This window comes from Pseudophryne corroboree, chromosome 2 (assembly GCF_028390025.1).
Source record: "Pseudophryne corroboree isolate aPseCor3 chromosome 2, aPseCor3.hap2, whole genome shotgun sequence".
Taxonomy (NCBI): domain Eukaryota; kingdom Metazoa; phylum Chordata; class Amphibia; order Anura; family Myobatrachidae; genus Pseudophryne; species Pseudophryne corroboree.
This window is the reverse complement of record NC_086445.1, coordinates 236,778,915-236,799,526: the sequence shown is the minus strand read 5'-3', so window position 1 is coordinate 236,799,526 and position 20,612 is coordinate 236,778,915. Positions and strand designations below refer to the sequence as shown.

The 20,612-nt window shown below is 47.8% G+C and overlaps 1 protein-coding gene across 1 annotated transcript in view; it reads right to left on the bottom strand.

Annotated features, from left to right (window-relative positions):
- The window catches only part of LOC134991372 (retinol dehydrogenase 7-like), a 250,241-nt gene that overhangs the window by 182,322 nt on the left and 47,307 nt on the right, over positions 1-20,612 (bottom strand). Inside the window, exon 4 of the mRNA XM_063950740.1 lies at positions 10,816-10,979. Within this exon, the coding sequence (XP_063806810.1) occupies positions 10,816-10,979 (164 nt within the window). The remainder of the gene's footprint in view (positions 1-10,815; positions 10,980-20,612) is intronic.

Here is a 20,612-nt window from a genome sequence, read left to right as displayed (position 1 = left end):
GCTTGCTGCACTCGCCCTTCCCCGCCTGGATCCCGGCGTTGGTATGCTGCCGGGATCCCGGTGTCGGTAAGCTGACCGGCGGTCAGCCGTACTACACCCATATAAAGATATTTATAATGAATGCTGAGGTAAGGTTTGTCCTTCTCAATGGATAGAAGGTGAGAGTCACCCCCTGGTCTGCATGGGGCCCTGTCACAAAGGATCGTGTGCATGTGATTTGTGTCCGCATGTACGTTGATTATACTGGCATTACATGCGCATTGGGGAGTAGTTGTATGCAACTTAAGTTGAGTCATGTCTATATCATTGCAGCATACTGCCGTGCGACTACAAGGGATATTGGACTCTTGTTTTCGCGGGCCACTTCCATGGCAGTCTCGAATAGGAGGGCGTTGTGGATTCACCAAGGAAATGCTGAGACTGAATCCGAGAAGAACTGGAGTATCTTCCATATGAAGGTGAAACCTGGTTTGGGGATGGCTTTGTTAAGTTGATCTCCTCAGATACCTCTGGTAAGTCTACCTTTTTGACTTATGTTCCCTCATAACGGTTGGTGACACATTTTTCTAGGATGCAGTCATTTCGACCAAATGGATACGGTTTTCCCTTTCTTTGCAGGTAGAGGAAGGTGAAAAGGTAAGAGGTCAGCAACCTTTTCAAGTTTGCAGAAACAGGAATCATCATTTGTTTCTACCACATCCACCGCATGTCGCTGGGTCTATCTTGCGGGAGCCCACACCGGTGGGACCACGTCTAATACTCTTCAGTCAGTCCTGGAACAGACATGGACCAGTGAGTTTAATGAATAGAGTCCCAAGGGGGACATACTGGAGTTTCCAGACGATTCTCCTCACTGATTTTTCAAATAAACCTTTCCAATTCTCCTCTGGACAGGGAGGTAGTATGCGTCGCCATACAAGAGTTGGGTCAGGATCAGGTCATTGTCCTGCTGTCCCGGTCACACACAAAAAAAAAAGAAAAGGAAAAAGGATAAAAGCTGTGATTCAAGCTTTTTCGTGCTTCTGAGGCCGGAAGGCTCGGTCAGAACAATTCCAAACAATTTCTACTTAAGAAGTTGAACTACAAGATGGAATCTCTCTGGGCAGGGATCTCCAATCTGTTAAGGAGAAAGAGGGTCTACATACGGTGCTTCCGCATTAGGCTTACCTGGTTTTGCTATGCAGGATTGTCAGTGCCAATTCACTGGAGTGATGGCGGTATGATGGTTTTCTTCAATAGTAAAAGAGTCATTATTACTCTGTACTGGGACGCTCTCCGGCGTACGGGGAGGGCAAGAAACAAGTGGTGCAAAACGTTGTTCTATTCCTGATGGAGCTTCACCAAAGTGGTTGGCTCCTAAACTTACCAGAATCACGGTTGATTCCAACGACGCGGTTGTCGGCGTTGAAAAAGATGTTAGATACAGAACTGTTTAGAGTTAGTTTCTTCCAATGGAAAGAGCTTTGAAGATCCAGAGTCGGGTCAGATCTACAACAGTGTCTATCCATCAATACGTTCCATTGATGAAAAAGATTTGCGGCCTACGAGGCCATTCAGTGAGCAGGTTAAATGCAGAGAGTTTTTAGCGGGACCAATTGGACATGTGGTCCGGGTCTCACCTGCACATGCACCGGAAAATAATCTTATCTTCCAGGACCAGAATTTCTCTCCTGTGGTGGCTGCTCAGCTCTCACCTCCTAGAGGGACGAAGGTTCGGGATCCAGGATGGGATCCTGGTGTCCATGGATGCAAGTCTCCAGGGCTGGGGAGCAGTCATTCGTGGGGAAATGAATTTCCAGGGAAAATGGTCAAGCCAGGAAGCTTGTCTGCACATAAACATTCTGGAACATCTTGTTCGTGGTCTGCCCATCTTAATTCAGTCGGACAACATATAGCAGTGGCGTACGTAAACCGCCAGGGCGGATCGGAGAGCAGAGCGGAAATGGCAGAAGCCACAAAAGTTTTACCGGTAGGTATTAAAATCCTATTTTCTCTTACGTCCTAGAGGATGCTGGGGTCCATATTAGTACCATGGGGTATAGACTGGTCCACCAGGAGCCATTGGCACTTTAAGAGTTTAATAGTGTGGGCTGGCTCCTCCCTCTATGCCCCTCCTACCAGACTCAGTTTAGAAAATGTGCCCGGAGGAGCCGGTCACAGCTAGGGGAGCTCTGCAGAGTTCTTCTGGTAAAGAGTAATTTTTTCTTTCAGGTTTTTTTATTTTACAGGGAGGCTGTTGGCGACAGCCTCCCTGCAGCGTGGGACTGGGGGGGAGCGGTGTCTTGAGCCACTGCTCCCGCTGACTGACCGGTGGCTCCAGAGGAGTCTGATCGTGCCCCGCCGCAGGGGAACGCTCGCCCCGGCAGCAGGCCGCCACCCTCTCAGAAGCTGAAGTGTGGCGAGTCAGTCACTGTCCCCCCTTGCAAGCAGGGGGACAGTGTGAAGAGGGCGGCTACGGGTCAGAAGCGCGGTTGTTCCCGCGCTCCTGGAAGGCTCAGCGGTACCTTGGTGCAGCGCTTGGGAGGGAGCGCCCTGGGCCAGCTCCGGACCCTGCACTGGTTTTCTTCAGCGTGTCGGGGTCTGCGGACCCAGGTCAGCATATTTCTCCGGCCAGTATAATCATCTTGTGAGCGTGAAGACAGCGCCATTGAAGGGGGAGGAGCTTCACCTCAGAGCGGACCCAGCAGCGTTCAGCGCCATTTTTCCTGCCTGCAGCCACGGTTCACTGGATCCAGGTCCCTCCAGAGCTTTCTCCAGCAGTCTGTACGGTACCAGGGGGCTGTAGAAGGGGGGGGGGGGGGGGGGGAGGCTGCTTAAAGGCTGTGTCACCTATTAAGGGACACAGTCAGTGGTGGGAAGGGACTCCCTTTGCCTGAAAAGCGGTGTGTGTGGGTTGGCTCCGATCTCTGTGTCTCTGTGCCATTCTTGGGGTCGAAACTCTGTCCTCAAAATACCCTGTGTGTTTGTGGGGTGTTTGTGTGTGCAACATGTCTAGGGACATTGTTTCATATGCTGTGGAGGACTTGTCTTCCCAGGAAGACTCCATTCCATGTAATCAGGATTGCACTGTTTTAGCCCAGATCCCAGCTAGAGAGCCAGAATGGTTAGTCTCTCTGAGGGGGACTATTTCTCAGATTTCTGATAGGGTGGCTAGGACTAAGCATGCCACTCAGGTCCTCCAGTCCTCTATGGTGGTAAGGTCTGATCCTGCCTCCTCGCGGTCCCCTGAGGTACTTTCTAATAAGCGTGCGCTTGAAATTATGCAGGATGACACCGACTCTGACACTGCAGACGGTGATGGGGATGTGTTGCTGGGGACGGCATAGCTTGCCAGGGGGGTGCAGTTGATGATTGAGGCTGTTAGGGATGTTTTACACATTTAAGACACAGCCCCGGAACAGGTGGAGGAGGCCTTCTTCACAGATAATAAGAAGGCCCCCCTCACTTTCCCGGCATCCAAGGAATTGAATACTATCTTTGAAAAGGCATGGGAAATTACGGAAAAGAAATTCCAGATTCACAAGAGAGTCTTGGTAGCTTTTCCCTTCCCAGAGGAAGATAGGAAGAGGTGGGAGTCCCTGCCGATAGTCGACGCCTCTGTATCCAGGCTGTCCAAACAGGTAGTTTTACCGGTCCCAGGATCTACCACGTTAAAGGACCCGGCAGATCGCAAGGTGGATGCTACGCTGAAATCCATTTACACGGCTTCAGGGGCTATATTGCGGCCTACTATAGCCTGTGCTTGGATTGCTAAAGCTATTGCCAGGTGGTCGATCACTCTGCAGGAGGAATTGTCTACGCTGGACAAAGGTGACGTTGATTTGTTTTTGGGTAATATTCAGGATTCTGAAGGGTTCATGGTGGATTCCATGAAGGGCCTGGGTTCCATGGCTGCGGGGATCTCCTCCATGTCAGTCTCGGCTCGAAGAGGTCTCTGGCTGCGCAACTGGTCTGCGGACACGGAATCCAGGAAGTGTGTGAAGGGCCTTCCGTACAAAGGTCAGGCTCTATTTGGGGAGGCGCTGGATGCGTGGATTGCCACGGCTACCGCGGCTAAGTCTCCTTTTCTCCCCTCAGCTGCACCGGCTACGAAGAAGCCTTTTTCCTCTACCACGTCACAGTCCTTTCGGCCCGCAAGGCCTAGAAAAAATAAGCCTTCGAACACCTTCTTTAGAGGTGGTCGTGCCAAAGGAAAGAAACCCGCTCCCGCAGGTTCCCAGACCCAGAAGCCCGCTTCTGATACCCCTAAGTCCTCCGCATGACGGTGGACAGCTAGGCCTGGAGGAAGGTCACGTGGGGGCGAGACTCCGGCAGTTCAGCCACGTCTGGGTGTCGTCGGGTCTGGACCCCTGGGTTCTGGAGATAGTGTCCAGGGGGTACAGACTGGAGTTACAAGATCCCCCGCCTCACCGTTTCTTCAAGTCAGGCTTACCAGCGCTGCTGGCGGACAGGACAATTCTTCTGGAAGTCATCAGGAAATTGGTGGTGTCAGAGGTCATTGTTCAGGTCCCTCTTCAGCAATGGAACAGGGGTTATTATTCAAACCTTTTTGTGGTACCGAAACCGGATGGTTCGGTACGGCCTATTCTAAATTTAAAGTCTTTGAACCCTTATCTCAAGTAGTTCAAATTCAAGATGGAATCTCTGAGAGCTGTCATTTCAGGGCTGTCGGAGGAGGAGTTCCTGGTGTCCCTAGACATCAAGGATGCTTACCTCCACGTTTCTATTTGGGCGCCGCATCAAGCTTATCTCAGGTTTGCACTGATGGACGATCACTATCAGTTCCAGGCGCTGCTGTTTGGCCTCTCAACAGCACCAAGGATCTTCACCAAGGTGATGGCGGAGATGATGGTTCGCCGCAAACAGGGGGTGAACATAATCCCATATCTGGACGATCTCCTGATCAAGGTGTCATCCAGGGAGAGGTTGTTGCGGTCCATCGCGCTCACGACACAGCTGCTCAGGAAGCACGGTTGGATCCTGAACCTTCAGAAGTCTCATCTGGAGCCGACAAGGTGGCTGTCTTTCCTAGGAATGATCCTCGACACGGAAGTGCAGAGGGTATTTCTCCCGGCAGAGAAAGCATTGGTGATTCAAACAATGGTCCGGGATGTCCTACGGCCTACCCGGGTATCGGTTCATCAATGCATACACCTTCTGGGGAGGCTCTGCAGTACGGCAGGTTTCATGCTCAACCTTTTCAACTGGACCTCTTGGACCAGTGGTCGGGCTCTCATCTACACATGCACAAGAGGATACGACTGTCTCCAAAAGCCAGGATTTCACTCCTCTGGTGGCTGCAACTTCCACACCTTCTGGAAGGGCGAAGGTTCGGAATTCAAGACTGGATCCTTCTGACCACAGATGCAAGTCTAAGAGGTTGGGGAGCTGTCGCTCAGGGGGAAACCTTTCAAGGACGATGGTCGGATCAAGAGTCACTTCTCCCAATAAACATCCTGGAACTCCGGCCGTTTACAACGCCCTTCTGCAAGCAGCACACCTTCTACAGGATCGGGCTGTTCAGGTGCAGTCGGACAACATGACCACAGTGGCCTACATAAACCGACAAGGCGGAACGAAGAGCAGAGCTGCCATGGCAGAGGTGTCAAAAATCCTCATCTGGGCAGAAAGGTACGCGGTGGCGATGTCGGCAATCTTCATTCCGGGCGTAGACAACTGGGAAGCAGACTTCCTCAGCAGACACGATCTCCATCCAGGGGAGTGGGGCCTCCATCCGGAGGTGTTTGAGGAGGAACCGGTTGGTGGGGGGTTCCTCACATAGACATGATGGCCTCCCGCCTCAACAAGAAGCTACAGAGGTACTGTTCCCGGTCAAGAGACCCACAGGCAGTGGCGGTGGACGCACTGGTAACACCTTGGGTGTTCAAGTCAGTGTATGTGTTCCCTCCACTTCCTCTGATACCAAAGGTTCTTCAACTCGTGAGAAGAACAAAGGTTCTCATTGCTCCAGACTGGCCAAGGGCTTGGTACGCGGATCTGCTGGATCTTCTACTGGAAGATCCACGGCCTTTGCCTCTTCGGGAGGATCTGCTTCTGCAGGGGGCGTTTGCTTATCAAGACTTACCGTGGCTTAGTTTGACGGCATGGCGGTTGAACGCCAGATCTTAGCTCGGGAGGGTATCCCGAGTGAGGTCATTCCTACCCTGATACAGGCCAGGAAGTGGGTAACGTCTAAGCATTACCATCGCATTTGTAAGAAATATGTTTATTGGTGTGAGGCCAAGAAGTTTCCGGCAGTGGAGTTTCAGCTTGGCCGTTATCTCCTTTTCCTGAAGGCAGGGCTGGATATGGGACTGAGACTGGGCTCCGTCAAGGTCCAGATCTCTGCTTTGTCCATCTTCTTCCAAAAACAATTGGCTGTTCTTCCTGAGGTTCAGACCTTTTTGAAAGGGGTTCTGCACATCCAGCCTCCCTTTGTGGCGCCTACGGCTCCATGAGATCTTGATGTGGTGTTGCAGTTCCTGCAATCTGCTTGGTTTGAGCCTCTACAGGAGACTGATCTCAAGTTTCTCATGTGGAAGGCGGTCACCTTGTTGGCCTTGGCTTCTGCACGACGCGTGTCGGAATTGGGGGCTTTATCTTGTAAAAGCCCCTATCTGATCTTCCATGAAGACAGGGCAGAACTTAGGACTCGTCCACAGTTCCTACCTAAGGTTGTGTCGGCTTTCCACATCAACCAACCTATTGTGGTGCCAGTGGCTACTGACTCCTCAATTACTTCAAAGGCCTTGGATGTAGTGAGGACTTTGAAGATTTACGTGAAGAGGACGGCTCGTCATAGGAAAAGTGACTCTCTGTTTGTCCTCTATGATCCAAAGAAAATTGGATGTCCTGCTTCTAAGTAGTCGATTTCACGCTGGATCAGGTTCACTATCCAGCATGCTTATTCCACGGTAGAATTGCCGAAATCCATAAAGGCCCACTCTACTCGTAAAGTGGGCTCTTCCTGGGTGGCTGCCCGGGGTGTCTCGGCGATACAACTCTGCCGAGCAGCTACTTGGTCTGGGTCGAACACGTTTGCCAAGTTTTACAAGTTCGATACTTTGGCCTCTGATGACCTCCAGTTTGGTCAAGCAGTGTTGCAAAAGCCTCCGCGCTCTCCCTCCCGTACTAGGAGCTTTGGTACATCCCCATGGTACTAATATGGACCCCAGCATCCTCTAGGACGTAAGAGAAAATAGGATTTTAATTACCTGAAATGGTAAATCCTTTTCTCGTAGTCCGTAGAGGATGCTGGGCGCCCGCCCAGCGCTTCGTTTTTCTGCACTGGTTATGGTTCAGTGTTACCTGGTTACTAGGTAAGTTCTGCATTATGTACTGTTTCAGCTGTTGCTGAATTGTTCCGGCATGTTGGCCGGATTTTCATGTTTGTGTGAGCTGGTATGAATCTCGCCACTATCTGTGTAATTCCTTCTCTCGAAGTATGTCGTCTCCTCAGGCACAGTTTCTAGTCTGAGTCTGGTAGGAGGGGCATAGAGGGAGGAGCCAGCCAACACTATTAAACTCTTAAAGTGCCAATGGCTCCTGGTGGACCCGTCTATACCCCATGGTACTAATGTGGACCCAAGCATCCTCTACGGACTACGAGAAAAGGATTTACCATTTCAGGTAATTAAAATCCTATTTTGTGTTGCTTTAAGAGAATTATATCGCCTAGTCAAGCACAAACAACTGGGGGAAATGATACAGCAGTTAGTGGTGACAGGCTCCTTCAAAAATTAGGTTTTGTTTTTAGCCCATGCAATTTCTTGGGGTGGCCATTTAGGCCATGATAAGATGGTTAAAATGATAACCACCCGATTCTTTTGGCCAGTATTTGGATTTAATTTTTGAGTTTTGTGTTGCTTGTTCACAGTCAAAAGACAGCGTTGAAGTGGCCAATTCATGCTCCATATAATCCCCTCCCTGTTGTATGGGTCCCTTTGATAAAATATGGGTTGACTTAGTAGGCCAAATTAAAACACCATCATTTTAGATTATGCCACCCGCTACCCAGAGGCATTTTTTCTGAGGGTCATTACAGCCAAACAGGTCATGACTAAGCTACTGGTGCTATTTTATATTAGAGTCATTGGCAACCATGAGACAAACTTCATGTCCAAATGAATGAAGGGGGTGTTAAGGTTGTTTAAAGTTAAAACTGTTTCACCCTGAAATTCATGTTGAAGAAGTTATTTAGACAGAGAAAGGGTTGATGAGCTTCTCTCCTGCTTATCAGTCAGGGAGATACAATATCCCAGGATTCTACTGGCTTTGCTTCATTAAGCTTTTTTTATGGGAGCTTACAGCAAGGAGTACTTGACCTTCTTCAAGAAGTGTGGGAAGAACAGCTAATAGCAGGGGAGAGCCTTATTCAAAAATGCCATACAGATGCTTAACCATAAACATTCAGGAAACGCAAAGACATCTCTATAATCGTAATGCCCGGGCTATAATTTTTGCATTAGGGGACAAAGTGCTTCTGTTATTGCCTATTCATGGAAGCAAGTTATTAGCAAAGTGGCAGGGGCCAAGTGAAGTCAGTGATGTGTGGTGAGGTCAGTGCCTGAGGAGGCACACATGGAGGTGGGTCTAACCATCCCCTGCCACACTGCCCCCACCTGCACCACAACCTCCTGCCACACTGGTCCCACCTGCACCGACACCCTACCCCCTACCACACTTCATCCACCTGCACTGACACCCCCTGCCACACTGCCCCCACCTGCACCGCCACCTCCTGCCACACTGCACCCACCTACAACGCTCCCCTTTCTAAACTACACCCACCTGCACTGCTATCCCCTGCCACACTGCACCACCACCTCTTGCCACACTGCACCCACTTGCACTGATACCCCCTGCCACTCTGCAACTACCTGCCCCGCCACCCCCTGCCACACTGTGCCCACCTGCACTGCCACCTCCTGCCACACTGTACCGCCACCCCAGTAGGGACTCAACACACATAAGTAGCTGACACCCAGCCGCAATATACAGCAGTGCCAGCAGCCCCCCTCTCTTGCCCCAGCAGCGACCAACAATCTCCCTCTCTGCCCCCCCCCCCCCCACAGCGGCCAGCAACCCCCCCCTTCTCTCCCCCAGCAGCAGCTCTTTCTCCCACAGCAGCCGGCAACCCTTCTATCTCTCCCCCCTGCAGCAGCCAGCAACCCTTCTCTCTTTCACCCCCGCAGCAGCCGGCAACCCCCCTCTCTCTCCCAACAGCATCTCTTTTCGCCGGCAGTGGCCAGCAACCCTCCCTGCTCTCTTCCCCCCGCAGCAGCTCTCTTCACCTGCAGCAGCCGTATACGATGCACCTCAGACGTGCAGAACAAGCAACAGGTGAGGGACACCCGCAGCTGCAGGGAGCTGTTAGTAGATGGAGAGGAGAGGGGGTGATGTCTGCAGAGCCGGAGGGGAGGACAACCAAGCAGCTGCAGGTCGAGCTGCTCTTGAGCTGCATAGCTGCGGAAGCTCTGTGGTTGAGCTTTGTCAGCAGGCATGTCCAGCGGCACCTCTAACCTCTGTGTCACAGGCTCCGGTGGATGAAGGTCCAAGGAGGAGATGAGAGCAGTGAAAGCATGGCTAGCCTGGGGATCATCTGGCAGTCCGCTCCTGTCAGTGCTGTCCAATAACATCTGCCTCACTGACAGGGCCTGCCTTGATGTGGGTTGAAGGCATGGCCCCATCAATGAGGCAGATGTGCTGGTGCCGCTTTTCCTAATTTTTTTCAATGGACTTTGACTGGCAAAGGGCTTGCCCTAACCCCCCCCCCCCCTCTTCCCCCCTGCTTCAGACACTTTATTATAGTAACCTAGATTTGGCTGCATTTTCACAGCAATAATGATTGAATAATACAAATCAGTTATTTATGACAGGATATGTGTTATAAATATCTTCTGTGTATTATTTTAATCATTATGACAGGTGAGGCTCTGCCATCCCTGACTGCACATCACTGAGTGAAGTAATCAGGAGTGTCGGAGAGGAAATCTATGAGATTGCCCAACCAATCTCCCATAGAGGTAGACAGATCTACCATTCTCCACTGCTCTGCAGAATGTCCCGTCCTCTCCCAGACTTGTGGAAAAAGTCACTTATTTCCTAAAAAAAGAATACTAAATATAGGCAAATTTGGGCACCCTGGTTTACATGCTCCTTCAAAATACTCTGAATCAGGCCATGAGCATGCCAGAAAAGAAGACTGATGTCGATTTGGACATACACTAGTTTGTTTACTTTATAAAAACAAACTTTTTTTGAAGGCGAGTTCTACCTGCTGTATTTACGAGTATTTCTACATTATTCCATCTTAATAGCAAAGACATATTTTGCTATCATGATAAAAGTATAAAAGAAAAGGATGCTGGACATTAACTGGCTCATATGCTGATGGTGCAGAACTGAACGCTTCTTCAGACTGGTTTAACTTTGTTTATGCATGTATTAGCAGTTCTACTTTCTTAGAAATTCTTTTTGAACTACTTTTTTAGATTTAAAAATGTCTAATAAAATGATCATGCTTTACTGGTGCACATTAAGCAACAGTATTTTTACATATTGATCTAATCAGCTGTAGTTACAATTTGTATATTAGAATTACAGCTAAATTAATGACATTTTCAAGACTAATTAAGAAAAAACAATTGATTTTCACTCCATAATCTTTACTGTTTTGGCTTACTTTTATACTACTCTTGATTAATATTTAACCATACTTTATTACATGTTCTAAAGAAAAAATCTTTATACTTTATAAATTAGTGTCATCATATATTAAAGATGATTAATTTTATTAATCATAGGTTGACTCACTTTTTTCAAAATACTCTATGCCATAGCTTTTCCGGACTTCTTCTGTGGCTTGCTCCCAGCAGTGTTTCACATTTTGTTTTTGTAACTTTGTGCTGGTTATTTGTGTACTAAAAAAGCCAGGTTCAATTATACACACATTCACTCCAAATGATAGCATTTCACGCCTAAAAAGGAAAGTAATAGCAAATATTATTCTATTTATAAAACAAAATCGGAATAATTGGTAAATAATAATCCTTGACTAAAAGTGGTATAAATCTGCACAGGATATGTAATTCAGTATGTAAATGAAACAAATAAGTCAAACCAACATGCGGCTTTTTATACAGATAGATTTAGCACTGGGTTGGTGGTGCTCCCAGATAATAGTTCCTTGAAACTACAAAAATAAGGGTTTGCAAGGGCAAAAGACAAAAGCAACTACGTGTCTTTTCTGGGGCACACTTTTGAATAGGTTTATGCAATTTAAAAATGAACTTTTATTACTTTACACTTAATAAAAGGAGGGGAACAGATATACTATAGACGTACAAACATTTATGTATACATACAAAACAAGGCAAATAATTAAAGTGCAAGCGAGAATGTATTCTCCCCTGTAATTCAGGAGCAATTACGGGTTTGTCAGTGCATGCTATCTGCTTAGTGACCAGTTTAGGGACCTACTGTAAGATTATCTGTCCTATCTGGTTGTTTGGAATGAGAATCTGGTAATATATGAGGGCAAATGACAATCAACCATTTGCTCCCAAGTGTCAAAAAATGGAATAAACAGACAAAAATTGTCAGACAAATTGGTTAAAGCAAACTGATTTAACCAATTTGTCTTACTGACCATTTTTGTCTGTTTTCAGTGTTTGGGAGCAAATGGTCCATGGTCAATGTTTGGGAACAAATGGTCCAGATCTTCCTTCCAACCAGCAAAAATGAACAAATATTCTTAAAGTGTGTAGGCCCCTTAAGTAGATAGGGGCGGTCAGGAGATGCTGGGCTTCAAAAAGGATGGAAGTTGCAAGTGAGAGTAACTAAAACAGAGAATTGACAGGTGCCACCATCAGTGCCCCCTCTGCCCACACCTAGTTACGGCCCTGGGTGACAATCAAAGCTTTGCAGGAATTACCTTTCTGCAGAGTCTTTTTACAGCTTCCCTCATTCCTGTCAGTTAGATTGTGGTTTATAGAAGGAATTACCTTTCTGCAGAATCCTTGTCACAGCTACCAGCATTCCTGGATGCTTAACTCAGCTACACATCGTAACAATGGCTAATTGTCCCGATGGGAGATTGGCCGAACACACTACACAATGGGGGTCATTCCGAGTTGTTCGCTCGTTATTTTTTTCTCGCAACGGAGCGATTAGTCGCTAATGCGCATGCGCAATGTCTGCAGTGCGACTGCGCCAAGTAAATTTGCTATGCAGTTAGGAATTTTACTCACGGCATTACGAGGTTTTTTCTTCGTTCTGGTGATCGTAATGTGATTGACAGGAAGTGGGTGTTTCTGGGCGGAAACTGGCGGTTTTATGGGAGTGTGTGAAAAAACGCTACCGTTTCTGGGAAAAACGCGGGAGTGGCTGGAGAAACGGAGGAGTGTCTGGGCGAACGCTGGGTGTGTTTGTGACGTCAAACCAGGAACGACAAGCACTGAACTGATCGCAGTGGCAGAGTAAGTCTCGAGCTACTCAGAAACTGCACAGAGAAGTCTTTTCGCAATATTGCGAATCTTTCGTTTGCAATTTTGAGAAGCTAAGATTCACTCCCAGTAGGCGGCGGCTTAGCGTGTGCAAAGCTGCTAAAAGCAGCTTGCGAGCGAACAACTCGGAATGAGGGCCTATGTAAATGAATGACGGAACAATACCTCGTTCCATCATTAATTACACATAATGGCTGAGCATATGATGTTGCATATGACCTGCAGGAGCGCACAATTGTGCAAACACAATAGACGATGTGTCGTTATGAAATGGCAAATCGTCCCAATATCACTCTAGTGTGTATCCAGGCTTAGTATGTGGTTTGTTAAGAGTATACTAATAAACCCTGTTCAGTCCATTCTAGAATTCCAAATTATTTTACTTCACTATAAAGTAAAACACAATAGAGTTATGGCATTAAACATGTTTTTACATACAGATGAATAAAGACTACAGTAACTCTGATTTTGCTAAGCCAGCAAGCTTTGGGGTACATTTACTAAATGTCACTTTTAGCAGACTGACCTACCTCGAGTGGTCCGAATTGAAATAAGGTGAAAAAGTGAATAGTGAGAAAGCTAGCGCTACTATTATGGGAGGTGAGGTGAAAAAAACAAAGTTTGATAAAGTTGATGATACTTAGCTAATAAACACGTGGAGGGTTCTTAGTCCCTCAATGGTGTACTCCAATTCATTCGTAGACGTATGGAAAATAAAGCAGAATAGAACACAATGTGTAGCAATGTCTTATTCAAAAAGATATAAAGTTTATGAATGAAATGGTTATAAATAATTTATCTCCAGTAATTGAGGTGTTACAATGATATATGGGTATACCTTACTTACAAAGTAAGCAGGTTAACTCCTCGTATAAGGGTTTCTTTTATAGACTGATTGAGTAAGATGTTAAATGAACAGCTAAAAACACCATTAAACACACCTAACTCACAGAATGAAAGGCGTGTTAATACACATCAAGGTATCTTTCCATAAAGTTTGAAAAATACCTTGATTTGTATTAACACGCCTTTCATTCTGTGAGTTAAGTGTGTTTAATGGTGTTTTAGCTGTTCATTTAACATCTTACTCAATCAGTATATAAAAGAAGCCCGTATAACCTTTTACGAGGAGTTAACACCTCAATTACTGGAGATAATTTGTACCCATTTAATTCATAAACTATCCACCTCACCTCCCATAATAGTAGTGCCAGCTTCCTCACTATTCACTTTTTCACTTTGACCCAAATAAATGACTTGCTTCAGACAGGCAGTATTGTGTGGAAGCTCTTTCCTTTGGTCTGATCTTCATCATGCTACATATAAAAAGGGCCACATCCATGTGCAACACACAGAGCCGACCCTAGCCAATTTGATGCCCTAGGCAAGATTTTGGCTAGTGCCCCCTAGTGCAGCTGCTAGTTCTGCATCTGACCCAGCAACACTCAGGCAGTGGGGCCCACTGGGGTGTTGGTCCTGTGGACCAGTTCAACCCTGCATAATGCCACACAGTAATGCACCTCCCACATATGCCCCACACTAGTAATGCCCATAATACACATAATTCCCCACAGTAGTGCACATTACACATAGGAAGGCCATCCCGGGTCTTTTTTTCTATCCCGTGTATTGGGATTGAAAAAAGGTCAAATCCGGGGTTAGGTTAAAGAACCGGCCAGCCCACACAAATACTCACCATCTTGGGTGGAAGCCGGGCTGCGGGTGCGAGGTGCGGTCCCGGTGGCGAGGGCGGCTGGTGTCAGACTCACCATTGTGGGAGGGCTGCGGGCGGCGAGGTGCAGTCCTGGTGGCGCGTGTCAGACTGCGCAGCGTGACCTATGACATCATGTCATGCTGCACAGTACGCACTGCCAAGGCAGGAAGAGCCGGGCAAGATCTGAGCCTCCTGAGGACACTCAACGTTGCCTGGCATTAAAAACAAAACAAACCAATGGGGCAGGTAAATCCCACAATCCCCGGGATTGGAGCTTCCAATCCAGGGATTGAATCCAGGCCGTTTTTCCCATTACAATGCTGGGTGACAGGGTAATTTTATGGGTGTAGACTGACTGAGAAATAAATTGTGAGGAGAACACTGCCCATGTTACATCCCTGCAGACACCTGGGGTTTGCGCAGGGATAAGGGACACACACAGGATGGCAGGGTCCCACTGCCTCATGTGCACACTATAAGCACAAGCAATATAGGTGATTTCAGTATTATGTGGAAGTCTTCCAAAATACACATGTAGTATAATGAGTAGCCATCCAGTAATAACCTTATATAGTCAGTGAAAATGTCATAGGTCCAGGAATTGCAGTTACCAGGATTCTGCTGTCTGAGGTCTCAAAAGTCAAAGTCAAAATTCAAGCTTGTTGGAGAGAGTTTAAGGGACTGTCTGCAATCTACTTGACAAATGTAACCAGCAGAGCCATAACTAGACTTTTTGGTGCCATGTGTCAGAGAGAGGATTGGTGCCCACCCCTCCCCCCCATTTTCCAATAGGAACATAAGGCACATATCTTGCTGGGAAGGGGCATGATGCCCCTTCCCACATTTTATATATATATATATATATATATATATATATATATATATACTCCTGAGGAAGTCCAGCATCGTTAGCAGAGGACGAAACGCGTTGAGACAGTGTGATTGGAAAGTTCACACTCCAGATAAGCTGTTTTAAATTCTTTTATTGTACGGGCAATGTTATACCTGTGGACCATATTTTTTGTTTAATAAATGTGTTAAAAACTGTATTACTATTTCTTGCCTTTTGGTTTCTCTCTCATGTATTTTGGAACATTTATGAGGGATTACCGAAAAACTCTACAGTGACGCTTATACAGGCAGTGTGTCAGCGTCCGGAGTCTTACCGGTATGTGGGGCTGGCTTCCTTGGCGATCTGTGGGCAGCGGCAGAGGTGGGCTGCTGCACCGGATCCGTAGGCAGCAGCAGCGGCGGTTAGAGGGTCCGCTCGTGGCGGCGGGATGCCGCTACAGCGGTTCGCTCTTGCTGAGCCGTTGCTAGGAGAACAGGGGCAGTGAGCAATGTGGCTTTGCAAAAAGGTCTGCATTACTGGGCGTCGCCATGTTGGAGACCAAGTTTTAAGCATAGCTCCTGTTTCTTCCAGCCAATCCATGGGAAGGTCTCCCTATTAAAGGTGGCTGGTTTAGGACAGGGATGCCAGTGCTTCAAGTTACAACCCTGTTGTAGGTGCTTTAGCCTGTGCTCCCAGGATTCCTGCTGTATTCTGGTTCCTCCTGATCCTGCTTGGTCGGTTCTCTGTTGCTGCTGCAGCCCTGCCATTTCTAACCTGCTACTGCCTGTGAAAGCGCTCCTGGAAAACCCGGTCCAGTAAGACTCTTTGGGCACAGTCGGCCCCGGGTCTTCTGCCTCGTCTTTCAAGCCACACTCCACAGATCTCCTTCACCAGCCACGCCTTTGTACCACCGACCACAGCCTGCAGATTATTATCTTCAGCCTTGTTTTCCAAACCACAGTCCTTGTCTCCAGCCACGTCTTCAACCACCATCCACAATTCCACAGTTCATCATCTACAGTCTCGTCTTTCAAATCACAGTCCACAGTTCTTCGCCTCCAGCCACGTCTTTAACCACTATCCACAGTTCTGCAGTTCATTAATCACAACCTCGCTTTTCAAGCCACAACCCGCAGTTCTTTATCCACAATTACGTTCCTTAACCATCGTGCTCCAGCCTCGGTTCTCTACCTCAGCCCTGTACATATTAAATACTTTCCATTGACTCTCAAACCCCGCCTACGTTCTTCATTGCTTTGTATCCCATGCGAAGGAACTATATCCAGCCCCCTCATCTTGTTCATTCACAGCCTGCTACCTCCTCGGGCAAATCTCAGCTGCCGGATCCTCAAACTTTGCTAGCTGTGACAGTAAGCACTGGCCCAATGGATTCGACGGGTGATCAGGCCTCAGGAGGGGATTCAACTGCAGATATCTGGTCTCGCTTAAGTAAGCAGGAGGCCACACAATCTCAAATCGTGCAGTTCATGCAGAGTATGTCCGAACGTCTTGATTCTCTCTGTGTTGCCATGACGGCCCCTCAAATATCTACAGCTGCTCCCACATTAGCACCTCTGGTCCCGCTTCCTCCTGTATCAGTACCACTTCCACGGTTGCATTTGCCATCTCCCAGTAAATTCGATGGGAATCCAAAACAATGCAGCGGGTTTCTTAACCAGTGCGAAATCCAGTTCGAACTACAGTCGGCCAACTTCCCATAAGCACGAACCAAAGTAGCCTATATAATTTCTTTACTTACTGGGCAAGCGTTGGAATGGGCTTCACCTTTGTGGGAGAGGATAGATCCCATCTTATCTAACTATCCAGAATTTGTGGCCACCTTTCGAAGAATCTTCGACGAACCGGGCAGGACTTCTGCCGCCTCATTTTAGATCCTGCGCCTGCGTCAGGGCACACGTACGGTCAGTCAGTACGTGATCCAGTTTCGCACCCTTTCCTCAGAACTGAACTGGAATGAGGAGGCTCTCATTGCAGCCTTCTGGAGCGGTTTCTCCGAAAAGATCAAAGATGACCTCGCAACTCAGGACGTACCTGATAAGTTGGATAAACTAATTTCTTTATGCAATAAGTTAGACCTGAGGTACAGAGAACGTTTTATGGAGAGGTTGTGGACAGATCGTCCTAAGCCTAGAGTTGTTCTTCCACCAACACCATCATCACCAACTGCGGAAGAACCCATGCAGATTAATCGCTTCCGCCTCTCCAATGAAGAACGTCAGAGATGGCGACAAGGGAACCTCTGCCTGTATTGTGGTGCATCTGATCACTTTGTTAAAACTTGCAATCTACGTCCGGGAAATGCCCGCTCCTAGTTTGTGCTGGAGAGGTCAAGCTAGGAGAATTCTCAGAATTACATACCAAGAAAAAGTTTGTCTTGTTAACCCAATTGGAGCTCCCTTCTTCTTCTTCTCTTCTAATCCCTGCACTACTCGACTCCGGGGCCGCCGAAAGCTTCATTACGTCAGCTCTGGTCAAACGATCTGGAATACAAATGGTTCCTTTGGATCGTACCATTTCTGTTACAGCGGTGGATGGAAGTTATATCCTTGAGGGTATTATATCCTTTCGTACTATACCTCTCAAGATGAAGGTCGGAGTTCTCCATTCAGAAAAAAAAAATCTCTTTCCTTGTAATTCCTAAAGCCTCTCATGAACTAATCCTAGGGTTTCCATGGTTAATCAGACACAATCCCCACATAGATTGGCAAACTATGGATGTTCTCTCTTGGGGACAAGACTGCTTCCAGAACTGTTTACCTTCAGTTAGACCTCTCTGTTCTTCCAGCCCTTCCAGCCTTCCTGTGGAGTACCAAGCTTTTCAAGATGTTTTCAGTAAGCATGGGGCGGACACCTTGCCTCCGCATCGTACTTGGGATTGTCCCATTGTGCTAGTACCCGGTAAGACTACTCCCCAAGGTCGAATTTACCCTCTCTCACTTCCCGAGACACAGGCCATGTCGGAGTATATCCGGGAGAACTTGGAGAAAGGGTTCATCAGGTCTTCTACATCTCCGACCGGAGCGGGGTTTTTCTTCGTCAAAAAGAAGGATGGGGGGTTGCGGCCCTGTATTGACTATAGAGGTCTCAATGACATAACAGTTAAGAACCGATATCCGTTACCTCTGATTCCAGAACTGTTCGACCATGTTAAAGGAGCTACTGTATTTACTAAGCTGGACTTACGGGGGGCCTACAATCTTATACGTATTCGCCCAGGGGACGAATGGAAGATGGCATTTAATATCCGCGATGGCCATTACGAATACCTTGTAATGCCTTTTGGCCTATGTAACGCCCCAGCCGTCTTTCAAGAGTTTGTTAACGAAATCTTCAGAGATCTCCTCTATGAAGGCTTGGTAGTGTATCTGGATGACATCCTCATTTTTTCTAGGGATCTGAAGACCCATCGGGAACAAGTCAAAGAAGTGCTAACTTGTTTACGCAAGGAATCAGTTATTCTGTAAGTTAGAGAAGTGCAACTTTGAAGTACCCACGATTCCATTCCTCGGTTACTTCCTTTCGGGGCAGAGGTTACAGATGGACCCCGCTAAAGTCCAGGTGATTTAGGATTGGGCGCTTCCAGCTACCCTTAAGGGAATTCAACGTTTCCTGGGGTTCGCTAATTTCTACCGAAGATTCATTCAAAATTATTCTTCTGTCATAGCTCCTATAACCGCATTAGAGGGCGGTTAGAGGGTCCGCTCGTGGCGGCGGGATGCCGCTACAGCGGTTCGCTCTTGCTGAGCCGTTGCTAGGAGAACAGGGGCAGTGAGCAATGTGGCTTTGCAAAAAGGTCTGCATTACTGGGCGTCGCCATGTTGGAGACCAAGTTTTAAGCATAGCTCCTGTTTCTTCCAGCCAATCCATGGGAAGGTCTCCCTATTAAAGGTGGCTGGTTTAGGACAGGGATGCCAGTGCTTCAAGTTACAACCCTGTTGTAGGTGCTTTAGCCTGTGCTCCCAGGATTCCTGCTGTATTCTGGTTCCTCCTGATCCTGCTTGGTCGGTTCTCTGTTGCTGCTGCAGCCCTGCCATTTCTAACCTGCTACTGCCTGTGAAAGCGCTCCTGGAAAACCCGGTCCAGTAAGACTCTTTGGGCACAGTCGGCCCCGGGTCTTCTGCCTCGTCTTTCAAGCCACACTCCACAGATCTCCTTCACCAGCCACGCCTTTGTACCACCGACCACAGCCTGCAGATTATTATCTTCAGCCTTGTTTTCCAAACCACAGTCCTTGTCTCCAGCCACGTCTTCAACCACCATCCACAATTCCACAGTTCATCATCTACAGTCTCGTCTTTCAAATCACAGTCCACAGTTCTTCGCCTCCAGCCACGTCTTTAACCACTATCCACAGTTCTGCAGTTCATTAATCACAACCTCGCTTTTCAAGCCACAACCCGCAGTTCTTTATCCACAATTACGTTCCTTAACCATCGTGCTCCAGCCTCGGTTCTCTACCTCAGCCCTGTACATATTAAATACTTTCCATTGACTCTCAAACCCCGCCTACGTTCTTCATTGCTTTGTATCCCATGCGAAGGAACTATATCCAGCCCCCTCATCTTGTTCATTCACAGCCTGCTACCTCCTCGGGCAAATCTCAGCTGCCGGATCCTCAAACTTTGCTAGCTGTGACAGTAAGCACTGGCCCAATGGATTCGACGGGTGATCAGGCCTCAGGAGGGGATTCAACTGCAGATATCTGGTCTCGCTTAAGTAAGCAGGAGGCCACACAATCTCAAATCGTGCAGTTCATGCAGAGTATGTCCGAACGTCTTGATTCTCTCTGTGTTGCCATGACGGCCCCTCAAATATCTACAGCTGCTCCCACATTAGCACCTCTGGTCCCGCTTCCTCCTGTATCAGTACCACTTCCACGGTTGCATTTGCCATCTCCCAGTAAATTCGATGGGAATCCAAAACAATGCAGCGGGTTTCTTAACCAGTGCGAAATCCAGTTCGAACTACAGTCGGCCAACTTCCCATAAGCACGAACCAAAGTAGCCTATATAATTTCTTTACTTACTGGGCAAGCGTTGGAATGGGCTTCACCTTTGTGGGAGAGGATAGATCCCATCTTATCTAACTATCCAGAATTTGTGGCCACCTTTCGAAGAATCTTCGACGAACCGGGCAGGACTTCTGCCGCCTCATTTTAGATCCTGCGCCTGCGTCAGGGCACACGTACGGTCAGTCAGTACGTGATCCAGTTTCGCACCCTTTCCTCAGAACTGAACTGGAATGAGGAGGCTCTCATTGCAGCCTTCTGGAGCGGTTTCTCCGAAAAGATCAAAGATGACCTCGCAACTCAGGACGTACCTGATAAGTTGGATAAACTAATTTCTTTATGCAATAAGTTAGACCTGAGGTACAGAGAACGTTTTATGGAGAGGTTGTGGACAGATCGTCCTAAGCCTAGAGTTGTTCTTCCACCAACACCATCATCACCAACTGCGGAAGAACCCATGCAGATTAATCGCTTCCGCCTCTCCAATGAAGAACGTCAGAGATGGCGACAAGGGAACCTCTGCCTGTATTG